This window comes from Nicotiana attenuata, unplaced genomic scaffold (assembly GCF_001879085.1).
Source record: "Nicotiana attenuata strain UT unplaced genomic scaffold, NIATTr2, whole genome shotgun sequence".
Taxonomy (NCBI): Eukaryota; Viridiplantae; Streptophyta; class Magnoliopsida; order Solanales; family Solanaceae; genus Nicotiana; species Nicotiana attenuata.
In genome coordinates, this window is record NW_017670703.1 from 140,866 (window position 1) to 164,157 (window position 23,292).

The 23,292-nt window shown below is 37.1% G+C and overlaps 1 protein-coding gene across 1 annotated transcript; it reads left to right on the forward strand.

The window, feature by feature from the left end:
- The first annotated feature begins 10,334 nt into the window (after positions 1-10,334).
- LOC109242469 (probable LRR receptor-like serine/threonine-protein kinase At4g20940) lies at positions 10,335-15,824 on the forward strand. Its single transcript, XM_019409323.1, has 4 exons — positions 10,335-12,475; positions 13,328-14,242; positions 14,320-14,838; positions 15,009-15,824. Exons 1-4 carry the CDS (start codon positions 11,569-11,571, stop codon positions 15,596-15,598), a joined length of 2,931 nt encoding a protein of 976 aa, XP_019264868.1. The 5' UTR covers positions 10,335-11,568; the 3' UTR covers positions 15,599-15,824.
- Positions 15,825-23,292: the final 7,468 nt, after the last annotated feature.

Consider the following 23,292-nt stretch of genomic DNA (forward strand, 5'->3'; position numbering starts at 1 on the left):
TTGGACAATGTCGCCTTTAATTAAACTACCTCCGGCTACAACTTCTTTGTCAACTGTTGTTATGTACAAAGGATATGATAGGTTACAAGTACCTTGGGCATAGGTACTTTACTTTATGTTTTGATGATCTAACAAACTTACCATCTAGAACCAGATACGGAACCTGTTATACATCTACAAGACCTTGAGATCACAAAACTCCAGATTGGGATCCAGCGTAGGATATAACTCAACTCTTCAGAGTGGAAGGAACTTGAGGAAACAGGTCCCTACCAGTTCCCGAGGAGACTGTATGAAGTCAACTCTCCAGCATGAAAGTTACTACCTGCACACGCTACTGCACAGGAACAGTGCAGCAGTCAACTTTCTATGGAAGGCTTTTTACCTACCTTTCTTACATCATTGTAAGTGATGTCACACAAGTATAAATACCATCAAGGAAGGTAAAACAACTTACTTCATGAGAGAACCAGATAAAGGACCTGAAGCTAGCGTGGTACAATCATTCAGGTTAATCGACTCAAGATAATCCGGGTAGTGTGCTTTAGGTTCACATGAACCAGATTAGGAACCTGATATCTTAGTGTTCCCCTGACAGAAGTATAAGTCAATAGTACAGCTGGAAAGTAACTACAGAAAGTGACTGCCTGCAACTGTACACGTAACAGTTCTACAGACAGTGCAACAGTCACTTCCCATTGAGATTGGACATCACCATTGTGAATTGACATCACTAAGGTAATGTCTTGTGTAGTATAAACCTCATGCAAGGCACAAGATTCTGGTTCAACGCTTGTAAACTCAGAAAAGTAAAATATTCTCTCAAGTGTTCAAGAACCTCTCTCAAGAACAAAGTTGTTGCAACCTCAAGGACCTGATCCAAGATCGCAGATATTTTAAGTCTTTAGGTTTGTAGAGTCTTTGTGATTTGTTCTTCATTGTAACTCCTATCCAGCTTTCTTAGAAGCATTGATTAGGTTGAGTCATAAGAAAAATCCTTTGTAACCGTAGTGTAACAAAGTGGCTTGTGGTGGAAACATCACAAGTTAGTCAAAGCCTTTGTAACCGTAGTGTGACAAAGTGTCTTGTGGTGGAAATACCACAAGTTAGTCAAATTCTTTGTAACTAGGATAGTTATAGAGTGGCTTGTGATGAGAGCATCACAAGTTAGTTGAAGTCTTTGCAATAGAGTTATTGTATAGTGGCTTGTAATAGGGAGATTGCAAGTTAGTGAAGTTAAAAGCCTACATGTGTAGGTCGTGGTTTTTTGATCCCCTTGTGTGGGATTTTTCCACGTAAAAATCCATGGCGTTATTTACATTCAGCTTTACTAGCATTCACAACATAACCCAATAAAGGACCAGGTACTCTGCTATTTGGTGGACTCACACAAACTTAGCACTGTATCAAACTGATATAGGACCAGATCCCTATGCAGTTTGGTTCATCAGTACTTTCAGAGGAAACACATAGAAAACCCGGTTCTTTATACAGTCTGGTGGACGCACAGTCTCTAACAAGTGGTATCAGAGCAGGTTCTTCCTATCAGGCTAACACCTGGGAAGGATCCTCATGGCTACTCCACCAACTCTTGAAAGGAGAAAACCAAAGAAGGAAAAGTACCGGGTACTTAAAGCTGCTAACAATGATTCGAGTGAGGAAGACGGTTACATGGCTTACTTAACCAAAAGTTTTCAGAAGATGGTCAGAAGAGATGGAGAAGTGCTAGAAAGGGACAACTCTAACAAATTAAAGAACAATGATCTTTGTTACAAGTGCGGAAAGGCTGGACACCTCATGAACAATTGTCCTCTCTTGAAGCAAGAATTCTCCAAGAAATTGAAGAAAAAAAGACCAGCTGAATATGACTCAACCTTTGCATTGATGGCACGACCAGATGATGATGAAGACGAAGACAACATAGAGGTAAATTTCAGGGATGTTCAGAGAAATCTGAAATTCTATTCTCCAAGAAAACTCGTGTCTTTAGCTAACGTATTAATCAATGCCTTTCATAGTTTTGTGGAGGATAGGGATTCTTTGACCTTAGAGTTAGCAGAATCTGAACAAACTAGAGTCGACTTAGTGGCTGTAGTTACTGACCATAGGAAAACCATTGAAATTTTCAGAAAAGAAAAGAATGATCTTTTGGCAGAAATTACAGACCTAAGGGAAACAATAGTGAAACCTTGGACTAAGTTAAAACCTAAAAAATCTAGAAAAGGAAAGGAGATAGCCAGTGAGGAACATATTAGGCTTAAAAATGAGTTGAAAGCTGCTAGAACTAGGATATGTGGTAAACTCGAGAAAAATAAGCAGCTTCAAGCTAGATTGAAGAGAATAAAGAGTGACCTTGAGAAATCTCTCAAGTGGACCTGGTCCTCAGATGCTGTCACTGCCATGTACTTCAAAAATAGTGGAAACAGGCAGGGATTCGGGTTCCAAAAGGAGAAAACTCCTTACAACCCTCACAACAAGTACGTCACAGTTCCTGATAACTGGCTGTGTACCCACTACGGGAACAATGGGCACTTCAAAGAAAATTGTCAGGCCAGGGCTCAATATGTTCAGAAAAACAAAGTGCTTACTGACAAAGTGACTACTAACAGGGGACCAGGTACCGCTCGCAAGAAACCAATACTGCCTGTATGGACTAGAAAAGCCCTTATCCATCCCTTCTATCATAACAAGGGACCCAGACTAGTTTGGGTTCCTAAATCTAACCCATAATTTAGATGTGCAGGGAACAGTGGGAGGAAACGGACTGCAATGGATCATGGATAGTAGATGGTCAAAGCACATGACTGAAAATTCCATGGATTTTCTCTCACTTAAATCCCTGCAAGGAAGGGATGTACCCTTTGGAAAATAGAAAGAAGGGGTACATTCTAGGTATGAGGAAGAAAAACAAGGTAGAAGTTTGTGTCTAAGCTAGAGATATGAGCTGCTTGAATGCAGTTGATAATGATTCGAAGACTTGGCATTAAGGATTGGGGGGATACAAGTTTTCCCACTTCTGGAGATATTGATGAAGAAGGACCTGGTCCATGGTCTGTCAAATTCAAAGTTCAAAGAACACGGAGCATGCAATTCCTATGGCAATACTGAGCAGGAGTGAAAAGAGGCACATGATCAGACCTCTCCTGAACAAAACCCCCTATGAGTTGCTGACTGGAAGGAAACCCAAGCTGATTCACCTAAGAACATTTGGGTGCAAATGCTATGTTCTCTACAATGGAAAGGATCAGCCTGGTAAATTTGATGCCAAGAGTGATGAAGGAATCTTTCTGGGATATTCCTCTTAAAACAAAGCCTACAAGGCTGCAACAAAAGGACACAATGCGTGAAATAAAGTGGAATTCTTGTCCAAGATATGCACAGTCACAAATCTTGTGACTAGTGAGGTGGTGCTTGTGGCCAAAAGATACAAGAATGTCTACACTGCTGATTTTAAGTCCCAGCATGGTTGTGATCTAACATGCCTAAGTGTCATTAATGAATGATGATGCTGAATTATGGTGAAGATGACTGGGGATGTGAGTTTCTACTTGTTGAACAAGTTGGTTATGGAGGACCTGGTTCATAGGCTGAAGCAGTCAACACTGCTTGCTACTTGATTAACAAATGCATAATCAGGTCCCTCCTCAAGAAGTCTCTCTATGAACTGATCAATGGGAGAAAAGCCAAGTTGACCTACTCGAGAGCCATTGGATGCAAATGTTTTGTTCTCAACAATGATGGAAAAAGGGTCACAAAACCAAGCAGATGAAGATGGAGAATTCACAAATGCTCCTGGTAAAGCTATAGATATTGCCAATGGAAAGACTGATTTGATGAGTCAAGTCAAGCAGAAGGATGAAGGAGAAGCATTAGAATCTCCAAATGGCACAGAGGAACTTGGTCCCTCGATGATTGGCTATGTTAAGAAGAAAAGATACAATGCTAAAAAAGTATTTTTTGGCGACATCTAACTCAAATCTATACTGTTACAGGTATACACATATGGCAGTCTCAGGACAAAAACAAGTAAGAGTGACATTGCACTTCTAGGAGTCCTTGCTCAAAATTTTGAAAAACAGTCACGGAACCCCTGGTTCCTGTGACTCAGGTTAGTAGTCTCTTCAATACTTATATGCCTTTTTAAGCTGCTGAAGTGTCATGTCATCAATTTGTTTCTGCCTTTCTCCTGCCTCTCCTCCTAACTTTTGAAGTCCAAAATGTTAAACCTTTTCTAAACTGACCCGTTGCCCCAAAAAAGGAACTTCTCTATCTTACACCCAAATAAAACCGAGTCTTTTCTTCAAAACCAGAATCAACCTTGTCTCAAAGTAATCCTTCTTCCAAATATGCCAGAGCTGAACCCAACTTTCTCACTTTCCAAAAAGAAAAACTAACTCCATCAGAATCATAACCCCAAGAAGTCTTTGGTAGATTTTGATGGAAGTGTAACTGAAAGGGAACATGGTAGATCTAATATTCTACAGCGTGAGGGTGAAGTTGCGGTTGAGTAGAAATGTTGAAGAATGGAGAAATTGGTGAATATGAGGACTGAATGAGGGACCTGATCCCTCAAGTCCTTCTCATGAAGTTAATTATAATGATGATCTTTTTCTCCTTGAGTTCTGTGTATAAACAAACTTTCGATCAGTAAAAAGGATTGATGAAAAGTAGGCTGATTGATGGTGAAGTGGTGTGAGCTGCTGATGTGATTAGAGAATGAAATGAAATCTTTTCCTGTGAGAAAGAATTTAACAAAAAAGTTGGCTGAGAAAGATGCAGCAGATGATAAGGGTAAACAGATTGAGAAGAAAAAGAGGGAGACATGGTTGTTCAGGGATAGAAAGGGTAGTGTAAGTAAGGAACCCAGTTCCTTACAGAAGCAAAATATTAAGCCATTAGGTTTGGAGGGAGAAGACGTTGAAGTCTCAAAAGGTGCTGTAAGGCAGAGTGTTGACTCTAATATTGCTGAAAAATAGAGGAACTTCTCAACATTGTTGAGTTCCAAAGATAGAATCACCTCTTTGTTCCTCCAAGTCCCAATGTTCCTAAAAAAAGAAGTAAAAATTCTATGTTTTACGTGATACTATGATGCTATATGTGCATGGGACTGAGTCTGTTCTTGATGAGACGAAACTTGGGGAGATTCTTGGTGATCTGATTGATGGTTCAACCTACTCAGATAGGTTGAGAACCTGGTCCTCGAAGACCCTTGGCAGAATAGAATGCTAAGTTGAAGGGTGAAAACGAAAGATTGAGGAAACAGGTGGAGGAACTGAGAGAGCAGATGATCATTGATCAAAGGGGAGTAAATGAACGAATGGACAAGCTCATGAAAGCCTTTGCCTCTTACTTTTCTTCCTCCCAGTGATCCATGTCCTTCACTCCTTCCCAATTCCCTTGAATTCTTACCTTCTTTTGATCCTTATATTTGATGACGTTAGTAATTCAGTTGTTTAAATTGTCATATTATGTATTGTTGAAGCTACTGTGCTTTTATCATAATTACTCCACTATGGGCAATCACTCTATTTTGGGCACTGACATTCACTTGTTGTTCTTGTTATTGTTTATGCTGTGTTGCCCAAGTGGCCTGAGTTAATGTTGCTGAACTTCTTTCTGGTGGTACTTCTTCTGTTATTCTTTTTGATGATGCCTAAAGGGGGAAGTAATATAGGTGTCCACATGGGGGAGGAACAGAATCGAATTGATATGTGTGTTGTGCATTAAAGATGGCTTTGCTTCGCAGGGGGAACATGTTGCTGATGGCTCTACTTCGCAGGGGGAACGTGCTGAAAACAAGTTGATTATAAGTCTGATCTGCGGGGAAACATGTGAGGAATCTGGTTCTCAAGAGGAATAATAATTTTAGGTTTGTCATCATCAAAAAGGGGGAAATTGATCTAGGTTACTCTATGTCATGTTTTGATGATGACAAACGTTCTCAACATACTAGGTACGGACCGGATGTGATCAGTGCAGATAAGGAACCTGATTCTCAGGGGGAATAATTCTGGGTTTGTCATTCATCAAAAAGGGGGGAATTAATAAGATATGGTATGTGAGTTTTGATGATTTGCCAAACAGTCTTGAGGAACCAGTTGTGATCAGTTCCTTAGGTTCGGTTCTCATGAGGAATATGGCTGATTCGTAGGGGGAACAATGTGGAGATCTAGTTCTCAGGGGGAATATCAATTCTAAGTTTGTTGTCATCAAAAAGGGGAAAATTGATAGGTTACAAGTACCTTGGGCATAGGTACTTTACTTTATGTTTTGATGATCTAACAAACTTACCATCCAGAACCAGATACGGAACCTGTTATACATCTACAAGACCTTGAGATCACAAAACTCCAGATTGGGATCCAGCGTAGGATATAACTCAACTCTTTAGAGTGGAAGGAACAGTTGAGGAAACAGGTCCCTACCAGTTCCCGAGGAGACTGTATGAAGTCAACTCTCCAGCATGAAAGTTACTACCTGCACACGCTACTGCACAGGAACAGTGCAGCAGTCAACTTTCTTGGAAGGCTTTTTACCTACCTTGCTTACATCATTGTAAGTGATGTCACACAAGTATAAATACCATCATACTTCATGAGAGAACCAGATAAAGGACCTGAAGCTAGCCTGGTACAATCATTCAGGTTAATCGACTCAAGATAATCTGGGCAGTGTGCTTTAGGTTCACATGAACCAGATTAGGAACCTGATATCTTAGTGTTCCCCTGACAGAAGTATAAGTCAATAGTACAAATGGAAAGCAACCGCAGAAAGTGACTGCCTGCAACTGTACATGTAACAGTTCTACAGATAGTGCAGCAGTCACTTCCCATTGAGATTGGACATCACCATTGTGAATTGACATCACTAAGGTAATGTCTTGTGTAGTATAAACCTCATGCAAGGCATAAGATTCTGGTTCAACGCTTGCAAACTCAGAAAAGTAAAATATTCTCTCAAGTGTTCAAGAACCTCTCTCAAGAACAAAGCTGCTGCAACCTCAAGGACCTGATCCAAGATCGAAGATATTTTAAGTCCTTAGGTTTGTAGAGTCTTTGTAATTTGTTCTTCATTGTAACTCCTATCCAGCTTTCTTAGAAGCATTGATTAGGTTGAGTCATAAGAAAAATCATTTGTAACCGTAGGGTAACAAAGTGGCTTGTGGTGGAAACATCACAAGTTAGTCAAAGCCTTTATAACGGTAGTGTGACAAAGTGGCTTGTGGTGGAAATATCACAAGTTAGTCAAATTCTTTGTAACTAGGATAGTTATAGAGTGGCTTGTGATGAGAGCCACAAGTTAGTTGAAGTCTTTGCAATAGAGTTATTGTAAAGTGGCTTGTAATAGGGAGATTGAAAGTTAGTGAAGTTAAAAGCCTACAGGTGTAGGTTGTGGTTTTTTGATCCCCTGTTGTAGGATTTTTCCACATAAAAATCCACGGCCTTATTTACATTTAGCTTTACTAGCATTCATAACAGAACCCGATAAAGGACCAGGTACTCTGCTATTTGGTGGACTCACACAAACTTAGTACTATATCAAACTGATATAGGACCAGATACCTATACAGTTTGGTTCATCAGTACTTTAAGAGGAAACACATAGAAAACCCGGTTCTCTATACATTCTGGTGGACGCACAGTCTCTAACAAGATACATCCCGAATTCTCTGTTCTCTTTTTTCAACTCTACATACACCCTAAAACCCATATCATTGTGTATTTCCATTGGCGTGCAATTTCCTTCTACTTTGTAAGGAATTTTAATGGTCTTTGAGCTCAAATCTATCTCCAGTTGCTTAGAAATTGACGCGACCACATCATTATACGACGCATACTCCTTTATTGGTATTCCCTCAATTGAATAATCGACGTAGTTACTCTCACTGTTCCACTTTTCAGAATGACGCAATAACACTGTTAAACTTGCCATATGCAAAATCGAATTTGAACGTATTTCTGTATACAATTGTATCAATCTCAATTTTTCTTTGTTGAAAATTGATTTCTACGAACTGTAACAAAAGAACATGAAAAGAAAGAAGGGAGAATTGAAAATCGACAGAGTGCTCTGTTTTTGGATACTTTGGATGGAAAATCTTTGATGGAGGGGGAAATACAGATTATGGGTGATATAATTGTGTTAATTGAGTTATATTAGGAAACTATTTGCTAGATTGATTTTCTTTCCGTTTTTAATCAGTTGAAAGGTCCCTTTTTTAAAGAATATACGTTACCGTATTCAATGATTCAACTCTTGAATACAGTTGAATACAACATTTTATTAACTGGATTTTCATGATTCACGCCTCTTTTTTTAAATGTATTCAAGAATATAGTAATCTAAATACATCAAATACATCTTAAAACATCTAAAAACGTATCTACAGGTTGTAATATAGCAAATGGTATCTATAGATAGCTAATTACCACTAAAAGATAGTGCTTTATGAAAATTTCTCTTCTTTTAAATGAATCGGGTAAAAAAAAGAAATGGGTCATTTAATCTGGTGCTGCCACGTGGCACTCCATTAAAAATAAGGGTATTTTTATTTTAAAGTATGACGGCAGACAGGGGCGGAGGCTGGCAGCGGGTTCGGCGAAAGTAACTTTGATTTTAACCCTGTATTTATCTTAAAAAATTTATTAGATATATATAAATTATTAATTTAGAACCCAGTAACTTTTAATGATTAGAATCCCGAACTCATTAGCTTGAAATCCTGGCTCCGCCTCTGACAGCAGAGTCATATATAACCCAATAATATAACAAAGGGTATTCTGAAATCATTTTTGAAAGTACAGGAATATATTTGGCCCTTTGTCAGGTGTGAGATAATGTCTTCACATATAAATATTTATAACTGCAAATTTGCAGTTTTATACTCCTTTGCGCAAATAGTTGGTAACACAATCAACTCAGCCACATAAATATAATCTTAAGGACACACGCATCAAGTCACATGACACATTTCTAGAGAATTAAAATATTGATTTCAGCTCAGTGAAAACTGGAGAACTTAATAAAAAATTAAAAAAAAATGTAAATATGAACCAATAATTTTCCTGGAAAGTGGATTACTAATTTATCCCCTCTAATAAACATAGCTATGCCACTTCAACCGATTGCCTCAGCCACTCAAAGTTGTAGTGGGAGGGATATGATAATTTTACCTTTAACCAGAGTTTATAATTTGAGCATAGTTTTTTTTCATAAAGAACATTTTTTCTTTTAATGAGCCTTACGCAGAATTAGGTTAAAATATTATGGTATAGCCAGTTTTTACACTGGTCAATGAAAAATAGCCAACGTTTATCAAATCAATGAAAAATTGCCACTATTTTGCTGCAACAGGGACCGGTCCAGTGTAATATACGGGAGTTCTGGTGCATTTGTGTACGAACTCCAGCATATTATGCTGGACCGGTATACTTTGCTAACTCCTGTAAAATTTGCGGGAGACTGGAGCACCAGTGCTCCAAACTCCAGTATATTATACTGGACAATTATACTTGCTGGAACTCCCGTAAAATTTGCGGGAGTTCCAACATAATTATGCTTGAACTCCCGTAAAATTTGCGGGAGTTCCAGCATAGTTATCCTGGAACTCCCGTAAAATTTACGAGAGTTCAAGCATACTTATGCTGGAACTCCCGTAAAATTTGCGGGCGTATTTTTCCGGATTTTGAACAGTGTTTTCGCTCAGATTTAAAGTGCCAAATTTCGATGACTTTTGAAACTTGGCTATTTTTCAACGACCAGTGGTAAATCTGGCTATTTTTGAATTTCTCCCCAGAATTAGTGGGGAACCTTCATAAAACATAAGACACACAAACACTAAGGGCCTGTTTGGCCATAAAAAGAGATTTCTTTTTTTTTTTTCTATTTTTTTTGGAATCAATGTTTGACCATAAAAATTTCAAATTTCACTTGAAACTGAATTTTGGAACTTTTCGAAATTGAAAAATTCAAAAAGTTATTTTCAAAATTTTTACTTCAATGCACTGTCAAAAATTCGAAAACAGCTCTAAATTGTATTCACGTCCAAATACAAAATTAAAAAATAACTCTAAAATGTATTCACGTCCAAACACAATTTGATTTTTTTGTTTTTTAAAAACTTTTTTCTAGAATTTCACAATTCTTTATGTCAAACGCCCACCAAATGAGAAACCGAAAAAAGCCGATAGTTTCTCAAAAATGGTAAGAAAAGAATTACACACAAGTAAAATATTTCCTCAGGAAAAACCACACAGTAACTTCCAAAACATAAGTAAATAACATATAGTCATAAAACTCTGGCCCCTTGTTTTTTCCATCTCTATACCAGACCGAGAGTAGGGAAAATGAAAGTGAAACAAATAGTGTAAGAAAAATTGACATTCTTAGGGAATCAAGGTGGGGAGTAGTAACCCCATTGGATCAAAACTTGTCATCTTCCACAATACTTAAATGGACTTTTTTGCAACTTTTGCAGTAACTGACCACTGACCCCATCCACCCTCCCATGGCCTCTGCACTTCTTGCTTTGGGACCACAATTTTTTTTTTTTTTTTTTTAATATACTACTTCTGTTTTTCCCAACTCTCTCTTCTTGTCTTGATATTGTAAAAAAGAATGAAGTCAAAAACTTCTACAGCTCATCTTTATTTCCACTGTTACACTTCCCTAAACACTCTCTTCCCAACCCACCAATTCTTTATACAAAATGTGAAGATTAGATTTGGAACAAAAAGAAATAGTTTCTTTGTTTGTTGTATCTTTTTCATTCACCTAACCCCTTTTGCTCTGATCTATTTTTTTTGCTCTCAAAGCACATATCTTTTGCTACATTAAAGTTTGGTTTTTTCTTTTAAAGTTGTGTCCTTTTCATCTTTCCTGTTCACAGGACATTCCATTACTGCACCACTCTGTAGTATCATTCTTAAAAGTTTTGGTCAAAAGACTCAAAATTGTATCTAAATAGGAGGTATTTTGTGCATTACTACTTATTCTTTCTTAGCTACAACTCATTAGTATGGCCAAATTAGTTATCAACTCATTGTTTTGACAGAGTTCATTTGACTAAATAAAACCCCTTTTGACTTGCTTTTGATATAGTGAAATGTAGGGTCTCCTACTTTGATTTTGATGTTTTGGTTATTGCCTTATTGGTGAGTGAATTTAATGTGGCAACTTGCATTTGGACATTTTTGTGTTAAACCTATTGAATATTATAGTTTCTTGGAAGTTCACCACACTGTTCAACTGATCTACTCTCTTTATTGGACTTCAATGATTCTTGTGGTTAGTGTTTACCTAGGATTATACTATCTTACTTCACTTGCATAATGATTAGTGATAATAATTGCTGTTGTATTAAGGATTTGCTAATTGATTTTTTGGAATTCTTGAAATGATTGGGCAATCATAGCATCTCAGCTTTCCTCAGTTTTTCCTACTTCCTGTTTCTTGTCTACTTTCTTGTCCCATTCTGGCTTCTTAATTAGCTTGTCAAAATGCTGTTTTTCTCTTCTTAGTTCAGTATTGTATATAACTCTCTCCCACTCTCCCACTGGTTTTTGAGGAATGCAGTCTGCCATTTGTTTGGTGCTGCTATTTTTAGTTGAGTCAGTTAAAGGAAGCTTAGATTTGGATGTTCTTTTGGAGCTTAAGAAGGGAGTTCTAAAAGACCCTTTAGGGAAAGTCCTTTCTTCATGGGATTCTAAGTCATTAGGACCAAATGGGTGCCCCCAAAATTGGTATGGTATCAGTTGCAATGATGGTCATGTCACTTCAATTGAACTAAATGATGTTGGTTTAGTTGGAGCTTTGGATTTTGCAGCTATTGCTGGCCTAAAATTGCTGCAGAATTTGTCAGTTGCAAATAACCAGTTGAGTGGGAAAATTACTAAGGAAGTTGGTTTGATTGTTTCATTGGAATACTTGGATCTTTCCAAGAACCTGTTTAGTGGCTCTATACCCTCTGAGCTGACTAGTTTGAAGAACTTGGTGTCTCTTAATCTTTCTATAAACAGCCTCGACGGGATGGTTCCGTCTGGTTTTGCTAGTCTTGAGAAATTGAAGTATCTGGATTTGCACTCTAATGCCTTCTCAAGTGATATTATGCTGTTGTTGGCCTCATTGGGCGATGTAGAGTATGTCGATCTCAGTAGCAACAAGTTTATTGGATCACTAGACCTGCAAGTAGGAAATTCGAGCTTCGTCTCGTCGATTCGATACTTGAACATTAGTTATAATAACCTGGCTGGAGAGCTCTTTCCTCATGATGGAATGCCATACTTTGATGGCTTAGAGGTGTTTGATGCAAGTAACAATCAGCTTACTGGTACTATTCCATCCTTCAATTTTGTAGTTTCTCTTCGAATTCTTAGGCTCGGGAACAATCAGTTGTCTGGATCACTACCTGAAGCTCTTCTGGAGGAAAGCTCAATGATCTTATCAGAGTTGGACCTGAGCCAGAATCGGCTTGCAGGTGTGTTGAGCCTTTCTTCTTTAGTTAATTTGCTTGTTTGAAGTCAATGTAAGTAATCTATGGTTAATTACTACTACAAACGAAGCATACTTCATCTAATCTATTTATACTGTGTCTTATGATCTGAGGTTGTCAGTTTGATGACAAATGAACAAAATTCTTTGATTCCTATCAGCGGGAAAGCATGCTAGATTTGCTTGCAATCAAATGCAATTATTGTTTGTAGAGGAATGCTCTACGATTCTCTCTTTCTTTTTTAGCTTACATATAATTGTCATACACATCGTTCCTAATCCTTCCCTAGCTTAGGGATATTTTTACTTATACTCAAGGTCTAAAGCAACTATTAATATAAACTTGCATTTTAATTAGTGGTTTGTTCCAGACTTTTTGGGAAATGCTTGCTGCATTATAAACAAGCTGCATAACTATTACCTTTCTCAAAAACATTACAAACAAGCTGCATAAAGATATTCTTCTTATTCTTTTCTTCATGGCAAAATCACCAATAGGGTATTATGGATCATTTTCTTTCAAAGACGGGGTTCGAGTGCATTGTAAGCCTTACTTATTTTAGGGAAGCTCTAGAACAACTTCTAGGTCAATGAAGTATGTCTTTATTTTTACAATTTTTTAAATTTAAGTTTTTTTTTACCACTGGTCTAGACTTGAGCCGAGAGTCTCTGGAAATAGCCTCTCTACCTTCACAGGTTGGGGTAAGGTCTAAGGTCTGCGTACGTATTACCCTCCCCAGACCCCACTTGTGGGACTATACTGGGTATGTTGTTGTGGCCAAGACCCAGCTACTTCCTTTTCCAAGCTATTTCATGAAACCGTTTGCTATTTTGACAGGTCCCATCGCAGGTATAAGTGCCGTGAATCTCAAGCTTCTAAATTTATCCTACAACCAGCTGTCAGGCCCCTTGCCTGTAAAGGTTGGGCGTTGTGCCATCATAGACATGAGCAACAATCTGCTAACTGGAAAAGTTTCCCGGATCCAAGGTTGGGGAAATTACGCTGAAGTTATTGTGTTAAGCTCAAACAGTTTGACGGGAACCTTTCCCAACCAAACTTCCCAGTTCTTGAGGCTTACTTCGTTAAAGATTTCAAACAACTCACTTGAAGGTGTATTACCAGCTATTTTAGGTACATACCCCGAACTGAAAATGATTGATCTTAGCATTAACCAACTTGGTGGTACTCTCCTTCCCAGCCTTTTCAACTCTAGCAGATTGACTGATATTAACGTGTCTTTCAACAAATTTACTGGCAGTTTACCTATAGTGGCATTCAACTCAGAGAACTTAAGCTTGATTTCTCTAGATCTTTCACATAATGAATTATCTGGTCTTTTGCCTCCGGGACTGGACAAGTTCCCGGACATGGTATATCTGGATATCTCTAATAATGACTTTGAAGGTGGCCTTCCTAATGACCTCTCTGACAAATTGGAATATTTCAATGTATCTAATAACAATCTTTCTGGAACGGTTCCGAAAAATTTATGGAGGTTTCCCATCTCCTCATTCCATCCAGGGAATCCCTTGCTTGTACTGCCAAAGCAGGTCGAAGCTCCGTCAGAGGGAGATTCCACTTTGAACTTGAGAAGTCATGGTCCTCGCATGAAATCCACCATCAGGGCTGCCCTTATTGCTGGTCTGGTCTGTAGTGTATCTGTCATAGCTTTGTTGACATTAGTAATCTACCGCAAGGCCCATCTACGAGATGGTGGAAAGGACGATACCAAAGTAACTAAGGGTAAAAAAGGTATGACACTATTCTTCCCCTAATAAGACATGCATTTGGTCAGATCAACTGATACTAACCCCTTTTCATTTCCACAGGTTTGTCTTTATCCGATATAGAAAGCGGACATGACACAAGAGATCAAGGGATGCCAGTGTCAACAGTTCAAAATGAGCTGATATCTTCTTCTATATCTGTTTTGTCATCTGCCAATCTATCACCTTCTAAGGTTCAAGATCAATCCAAAAGCCCCAACTCTCTCAGGGTTTCTTCCCCTGATAAACTGGCTGGAGATTTGCATCTATTAGATAACTCCTTGAAGTTCACTGCGGAACAATTATCGTGTGCTCCTGCAGAAGCTGTAGGCAGAAGTTGTCACGGAACATTGTATAAAGCTACACTTGGTTCAGGCCAAGAATTTGCTGTCAAATGGCTTAAGGAAGGGATAGTGAAAGGCAAAAAGGAATTTGCTAGAGAAGCTAAGAAACTGGGGAGTATTAGGCATCCAAATTTAGTTTCTCTTCAGGGTTACTACTGGGGTCCCAAAGAGCACGAGAGGCTTCTCATATCGAATTACATCAATGCACCATGTTTAGCTCTCTATCTTCTTGGTAAAGGTAGGTCTCCCCTTTTCTCTCTATAGAGTATACCACCTACATCAATTTGTTTAGCTTTTCTGATTTTTGTGTGAGGCTAAAATCATGATCCAGTTTTACTAAAGAAGTTAGAGGCTTCTGTTTTGCATACACAGGTCGCACACAATTAACACATTTTTCGATGTATGCAGATGCAGACTCCTATAAGCTACAACCGTTGTCTCTTGAGGAGCGGCTCAAGGTCTCTATAGATGTAGCTCGTTGTCTAAACTACCTTCACCATGAAAGTGCCATACCTCATGGCAACCTGAAATCCACAAATGTACTAATAGAAACGCCTAACGTGAATGCCCTCCTTACTGATTATAGTCTTCATCGGTTAATGACATCAGCTGGAACAGCAGAACAAGTACTAAATGCCGGAGCACTTGGTTATCGGCCTCCTGAATTTGCAAGTACAAGTAAACCTTGTCCATCATTGAAAAGTGATGTTTATGCATTCGGGGTTATCTTGTTGGAACTTTTGACTGGAAGAAGTTCTGCAGAAATTGTTCCTGGAAATTCAGAAGTGCTGGATTTAACAGAATGGGTGAGATTATTGGCCATCAAAAACCGTTCAATCGAGTGTTTTGATCCGTTTTTATTGGGAAAAGAGAGCAACGAAGGCGTGCATGCGATTCTTGATAGCATGCTTCAGGTTGCTCTGAAGTGTATTTTGCCAGCTGATGATAGACCTGATATGAGAATGGTTTTTGAGGATCTTTGTTCAATAGTACAATAACACAAGGGGTGAGGTAGATAATTTGTTCTATTTAATTGTTTAGACCAATTCATTTGTGAATTAGCACATTAAGTGATGAATGAAGAATCTGTATTCTCCACATATTGGCAAGAAATAAAAATTTCTTGTACATAAGCTGCTAATCATTTTAATGAACCTTGTAACCTAGTGGTGCCAGAATCACATTCATCTTCTGTTTGATAAAAGAATTTTGTTACCAAAGCTGAATTAGTTTGATTATTTGTACGTCATTTTTTTTTTTTAATTCTAAAATTTTGAAGAGTTCTTCATTTAGGTCCTGTTTGCATCTCATAAGCAAAAAATGTTGAGTCATAAAATAGGAATTTCATGTACTTTTGTTCATGCTGTTTAAGAAAATATATATTTTTTGTTTACTATTTTACTGTTATGCTGCTGATTAAGTTTTTGCAGTATACTCAAAAATTTTAATTCTAAATTTTTTTGCATATACTTATTTGATTCGACAATACTGTGTTTGTTTATAAATATTTATGAGGTCTTAATTATCAAGTCATACCGGGCAATGAGGCTGATGCAACTATCGATACAGAGAAAGACAAGGACTTTCTTTCTATCGATGTGAAATCCATTGGGATTTTTACCTTCCTATACTACATATGAAACTTTATTACCCTCAATGTTTAAGGTTTGAGTTAATTACATTTCAGTATACCAAATTACTATTTATATACCATAATTAATTTAGAGGTATAATTAATTGGCAGTTTTGTACTCCTTAATTAAAGGTGTCCATATATCCCACGTTTCTCTCTCTCCTTAATTCCCAAGATCAGACCAGCACTGTTTTCCCCCTCCCATTTCTTTCTCTTCTCCATTCCTTCTTCTTCTCAAAAAATACAGAGATGAGACCCATTTTTTATAATCAGATTTTTAGCCAAAGAGATTCAATATGAAACCCATTGTAAATCCCATACAATAATAACGCCAAATACTGGCGGTGGCTGTGGCCAACACCAATTTGGTACATATACAACCCTGAAGATTTCATTAAGGAGTAGTCATGGGCCTTTGACAAGGATGAAGATGAAATAAGAAAGGTTGGTTTATTTGTAGTTTTTTTTTTTGAAATTTTGTAGATGAAGAGAAAATTTTGTAGTCAACATATTTTTTCAACATAGATTATAGTTTAATTGTAGTAATTTTATAGATACCCTTAAAAATAATACAACTTTATACAATACTTAAACTGATTTATAGTTTATTTGTAGAAATTTTGTAGATAAAGAGAAAATTTTGTAGTCAACATTTTTTTCCAACATAGATTGTAGTGTAATTGTAGTATAAATGTAGTAATTTTGTAGATACCCTTCAAAACAATACTGCTTTATACATACGTAAACTGATTTGTAGTTTATTTGTAGAGTTTTTGTAGAAAATTTGTAGATTAGGAAAAAATATTGTAGTCAACATTTTTTTTCAACATAGATTGCAGTTTAATTGTAGTATAAATGTAGTAATTTGTAGATACCATTAAAACAATATTGCTTTATACATACTTAAACTGATTTGTAGTTTATTTGTACATTTTTTGTAGAAAATTTGTTGACTGGAGCTAGAGGAATGGAAACTTTGATTCTCTTTTTCTTCTTCATGGGAGACTCCCCGAAATCAGATTCCAATGTATCTTCAGGCGCAACAAATTGCTGGTGAGAATCTCGGTAATGGATGATGTTGGAGACATGAGTTGACTTATTGGGCGTGGATTAAAAGTTGCAGGGCGAGGACGTGAAAAATGAGGAAAGAGAAGCCTGCAGAAAAAGGAGGAAACAAATCTGATGTGAATATGAAAAAATATTTAGTCCCAAATTTTTAGGCGCCTAATTTGGAAGGAATAAGCTATTCAAATATTTACCCCAGATTTGTAGGCGCCTAATTTGGAAGGAATCAGCTCTTAATATTGGGTATTTAATGAATGGTATAAATTTTGTAGGAAAAATATAAACATGGCGGGTAATAATTGAATTATGCATATTTTTAATAATAAGGTTTCATATATGGTATAGATAGGAAAAAATCCCAAATCGATTCTATTTCTCTGATGCGCATGTCGTCCGATCAGTCTACTCTGCTTTAGTATGCTCTAGGGAAAAAAGCGGAGCTCCTTCTTGTTGTGCCCAATTCCCAATTAACTAAACGTTAAAATTAAAATAATTCTTACATAATCGTCCAAGTCTTGATGTTTTTTTTCCTATTTTTTTTCTTGAAAGAATAAAAATAATCAATTCATATTAATCGAGTAAAGAGTTGATATACTTGGTCAAGATAATTCAATGATCAGCAGTAAGGTATTTGTTATAAATAAGATGCCGGCAAATTGACTTTTAGATATACACGAATATTTTACATCTGCATATTAAAATCCTAAAAATATTAGTTGTCTTTGGATCTATAAAGAATAACAGAAAATAATTTAATTGCAACCGTGAATTTGCTACCTAACATAATAACACTTCTCCTTGCAATGGTGGCCGACTCATTATTAATATGTTAGAACAGTTCAACAATTTATATGAAAGTCATTTGTTCACAAGGAATTGCAATGTATGAAAAATAAACAGCTATAATCACAGAAACAAATATAAAGAGAATAATTTTATTGTAAAAGGTTGTAAAATTTCAACTATCCTTTGAGTCTTATATCCAATTTGTCACGATTGAAACAACATATTATTGGAACGAAGGATAAAGTGAATTTCCTAGAGATAGATCTCCAAGAAATTAGACACTATTTCCATACTTCGGTGTTGCTAGACATAGAGGAGAGTTGAGTTGGCAGTTGACATGGCAGAAGTTAGTTACGAGTAAAGTTGATGTGGCAGAATTAGTTTATCAAAGTCAGTGTTAGTTACATAGTCAGTGAGAATTAGTGGAAGAGATTTCATTTTAGTGATTCACTTGCATCTAATCCATTCCTTTATATACATTGTAATCCATGTATTGGGATTCATTTTTTTTTTCTAGAATAATAATAATCATTCTCTTCTCTCTTCTAAATTCTCTAAACTATTTTCTCGGCACTGCCTTGGCTTAGCTTCTTCTATCTTTGAGCTTAGCTCCTAGATTCTCCTAGATTCAGTCTTCAACTGCATCATTTCGTATCAGAGCAGTAGTTCCTTAGGCATTAACATGGGCAGAGATAAGAATCAAGATAAACCTGTTGATAGCATGGAAGGAAAATTCACTGAAATTCAGGATCAATTGCAGAAATTGATTGAGGGATTGACTAATATGAACGTCAGGAATGCTCAAACAGATAAAGAGCTGCTCGAATCAAAGAGGCAATTGGAGTTATCAAACCATGATAAGGGAATGTCATCTTCACTTGATAGGGAATCTGCAGGTCCCGTTCGAATGGGTCGATCTAAGGAAGCTAAAACTAGTTATGCTCCAACTGTAATAGCTCCTTTACTCGATATTCTAGACTTGAATTTCCTCGTTTTTCTGGACATGATTTGAAAGACTGGTTGTATAAGGTGCATCATGTTTTTTCCATGGAGGAAATCGCATTTGAGGAAAGGGTTAAGGTCGCGTGCATTCATTTTGATGGTGATGCTATTGTATGGCATAGGTTGTTTATGAGGTCTAGAAATTCTGATACATTCCCAACTTGGACTGAATATGTTCTGGCTTTACATGATAGTTTTGGGGATGGGTTTGAGGATCCAATGAAAGCTATCAAAAATTTGAGACAAGTTGGTAGTGTGAAGGATTATCAGACTGAATCTAACAGGTTGTTAAATGAGTCCATCTTTCATATGAAAATGCTATCAGCTATTTTTAGCTGGATTGAAACCAGAACTAAACAAATCTGTTAGAATACAATCGCCTAGAATGCTAATGCAAACATATAAGTTTGCTAGACTATAAGAAGGTGTCTTTGAAGCTCATACCCAATCTTGGGGCCATAAGCCTACTTCTAAATTCCAGAGTCCAATATTACCCACTCCTTTTGTATTCAAACCCCAAGATTCAAAAAAACCTAACTTCCCAAACTCCACATTCAATAAGACTTTTGAACCAAATAACCACAAAACCAGTAAACTAGGGACCATAAAACTAATAATCACACGACTGGCAGAAGGTTAACTGCAACAGAAATGGATGAAAAGAGGTCCCAAGGATTATGTTTCTTCTGTGATAAAAAATATATAGCTGGGCATAATTGTAGAGCAAAATGTCAAATTTTTATGGTAGAAGTGGTTGAAGAAGAAGCCATACAGCAAGTGGTTATGGAGGAAGAAACACAAAATATTGTGGAAGGAGCAGATGAATTCATGACTATATCATTACAAGCCTTCAGTGGGGTAACTAGTTACCAGACTATTAGGGTGACTAGCTACCATGAGAAAAGACCTCTTCAAGTCTTAATTGACATTGGGAGTACACATAATCTAATTGATCAAGATATAGCCAAGAGGTTAGGATGCAAAGCTAATCTTATAGTAGAACAATGCATTAGTGTAGTCGATGGAAGAAAGGTTCAAACTGCTTCTCTGTGTAGGAGTATGCAGTGGCTCTTACAAGGAACCACCTTCTCCTCAGACTTCCTACTTTTACCTCTAGGAAATATTGATATTGTTTTAGGGGTGCAGTGGCTAAGCACCTTGGGCAGAATTCTGTTTGATTTCAGTAACAGAACCATTGAGTTTGTCTATCAAGGAAGGAAGCATGTATTGAGAGATCTAGCAGTCAACTTAAGTCAGCCAAGGTAAGTTCCATAGTCAAGAAGGGGGGAGAAGACACTCAATTCTTCATGATGACAGTAGATAATGTAGAGGTGAATCATAGTTGTCATAACATACAAGCTGCTCAAGGTACTGAAATTTCTCCAGTTTTAACTGTATTACTGGAGCAATATGCTAGCATATTTGAAATTCGTACTACCCTACCTCCCCACATAGTTTCCATTGATCATAGGATTTCTCTCATTGAGGCTACAAATCCAGTAAACAAGAGGCCCTATATATATCCCAGTGTTAAGAAGGATATCATTGAAAAGCTGGTTCAAGAAATGATTGATCAAGGAGTCATACAACACTCTACCAGTCCTATGCCTCTCCTATTGTTTTGGTTGGAAAAAAATATGGAAGTTGGAGATTATGTGTTAATCAGTTGATAATAAATGATAAGTTCCTTATCCCTATAATATAGGATTTGCTTGATGAGTTAGGAGGAGTAGAAGTATTTTCTAAGATAGAGCTGGTTATCATCAGCTGAGAATGGCAAATGAATATACTCATAAGACAACTTTCAAAACACATGAAGGTCACTATGAATTTCTAGTTATTCCCTTTGTCCTAACTAATGCACCCTCTTCATTTCAAAGCTTAACGAATTCAGTTTTCAAACCATTATTAAGGAAATCGGTGCTTGTGTTTTTTGATAATATCCTAATCTATAGCAAAAATATGACTGCTAATCTGGAACATGTTGAAGCTGTGTTTGAATTGATGAAGAGGTATCAACTATATGCCAAGCTTTTTAAATGTGCTTTTGGAGTGTATTGCTAAGTTGCAACAACAATCATTTAAGTCATTTACTTGTCTTAACAACCAGTTATGGTGGAAAGGCAGATTGGTGGTAGGGCATGATCCTCAGTTCAGAAGAACTATTGCTGAATTGTGGCATGCAACCACCCAAGGTGGACATTCTGGGATGGATGCAACTATCAAAAAGCTGCAACCATTGTTCCATTGGAAGACTCTCACTGCATATACTAGAGAATTCATCAAAAAATGTGATGTTTGCTAACGACACAAGTATGATGCAGCTTCATATCCTGGTCTCTTACAACCATTACCAATTCCAGATGGTGTATGGACTGACATTTGCCTTGACTTTCTTGAAGGCCTACCCAAGTCTAATGAAAATGAGATGATATTGGTAGTGGTTGATCGACTGAGTAAGTATGGGTATTTCATGAGTTTATCTCATCCTTACGCCGCTCAGTCTGTAGCTCAGTGCTTCCTTGATAATGTTTTTAAACTACATGGTGTTGATACCCAATTTTGCCTTCCTATTTTGTAAATGTCATATGCTTTCAAAATATCATTCCTGCATCATTACCAATTTACAAGAGTCATTTGAGTACTTTTATAATTTTTAAAGCTTTAAAATTAATTTTTCTAGCATTTAAATGATTTAAATATGTATTAATTATCCCTTTAAATTATTTTTGTACTGACTTAATCATCCAAATTTACTATTTGCATCCACATATGTGTTTCATAATTTTTTACTTCATTTATGTAATTACATTTGTATTTTTAGCTATTTACACAATTTTACAATTAATAGCCTATATTCTATAAATAATTGCATTTATTATATTAGGTATGAAAAATAGCATTCTATATTTTTATAATTCGAAATTATTAATTTTAAGCATTTTATTTCATAAACAATAATTTTTATTATTATTAGACGTTTTAATAATTTTGTTTTAATTAATTTTATGTATTTTAAAATGTGGCCCAACCCCTAATTTTTGGCCTAATTCTTCTTTTGATGATCGATTCAACCTCTTATAAAAAAGATATACCTTGGTTATATTTTATCTCTTCAACAAGTTTAGTAATGAGCTTTTTCTGACCAAATTAGTAGCCCAAACATCCACACCTCCGCCCAATAACCCCCAGAGCCCAATCCAAACGACCTCTTTAATTGACCCGGTTACGACCCACTTCAAACGAGCCGCCCCGCCATTCTTTAATCCAGACCGTTGATCTCTCAAGATCAATAGTCCGCGATAACCCCACCCTTTTCAATTTTATCCGCCCCAAACCCTAGCCCCATTAATCAGAAAAGAGTTGTTTTTCGATTTGGCAATATAGAAATGATTCCTCTCCTAGAAGAAATAGGAGGTTTCAATAAGTTGCCATGGGATAGTCCGGGATTATTGGTACCAAAGAATCGCACTCCTCGCGGTTTCCTGAAAATGTTGGGTTTTAAGAAGAACGATGAACTACTCTGTTTACATAAATCATACATCCCATTTGAGTTTCTTTACGAGCGTTATGGGCGTAGCAAGTCATATAATCTTCACCATGATGAACTAGCCATTACTTCCTTGGGGTGGGTGCACCACCGGGTTTATGTGTTCGTTGTCTGCTTCATGGGATTGTTGATATTTCCAATGAAAGGAGGAAGGATTCATACTCGCTTAGACATGGTCGCCATGACCTTAATGGATGGCATCAAGGGATAAACCTACACTATCATCCCCATGATCTTAGCTGAGATGTACCGCGCGCTAGATCAATGCAAGCAGGGATTCAGACACTTTGAGAGGGTTGTAATCTATTGTTACAAGTCTGGCTGCCGGAACACTTTTAGAGAGGAGAATACCGTCAAGAGCTTCTGCGAAGGCCATTGAATGACTACATAGCCAACTATCACCCAAAGAAAATGACGTTTATTCCAAATAGGTTTGCAAAACCTGGAAATGCTGTAGGTTGGGTGCGTTTCTTCAGCAATCTGACAAACGAGTAGGTAGATTGGATGTTCGAATGGTTCCCTAGTAGTGAGTTCATCATCAGATCAAGGGGGACTACTCATTTGGTACTAATAAGGTTGCGAGGAATCTACCGTTACTCTCGTATTAGGGTAATGAGACAAGCTGGAAGAAAACAAGTCATACCTCAGGTTTCCAA

What these genes read in the sequence shown, in the direction of transcription:
- LOC109242469 (XM_019409323.1), top strand. Translation starts at nt 11,569, where the DNA reads ATGCAGTCTGCCATTTGTTTGGTGCTGCTATTTTTAGTTGAGTCAGTT. An exon ending in AGTAACTAAGGGTAAAAAAG is followed by an intron (nt 14,243 to 14,319) that starts GTATGACACTAT and finishes TCATTTCCACAG; the next exon opens with GTTTGTCTTTATCCGATATA. An exon ending in TCTCTATCTTCTTGGTAAAG is followed by an intron (nt 14,839 to 15,008) that starts GTAGGTCTCCCC and finishes CGATGTATGCAG; the next exon opens with ATGCAGACTCCTATAAGCTA.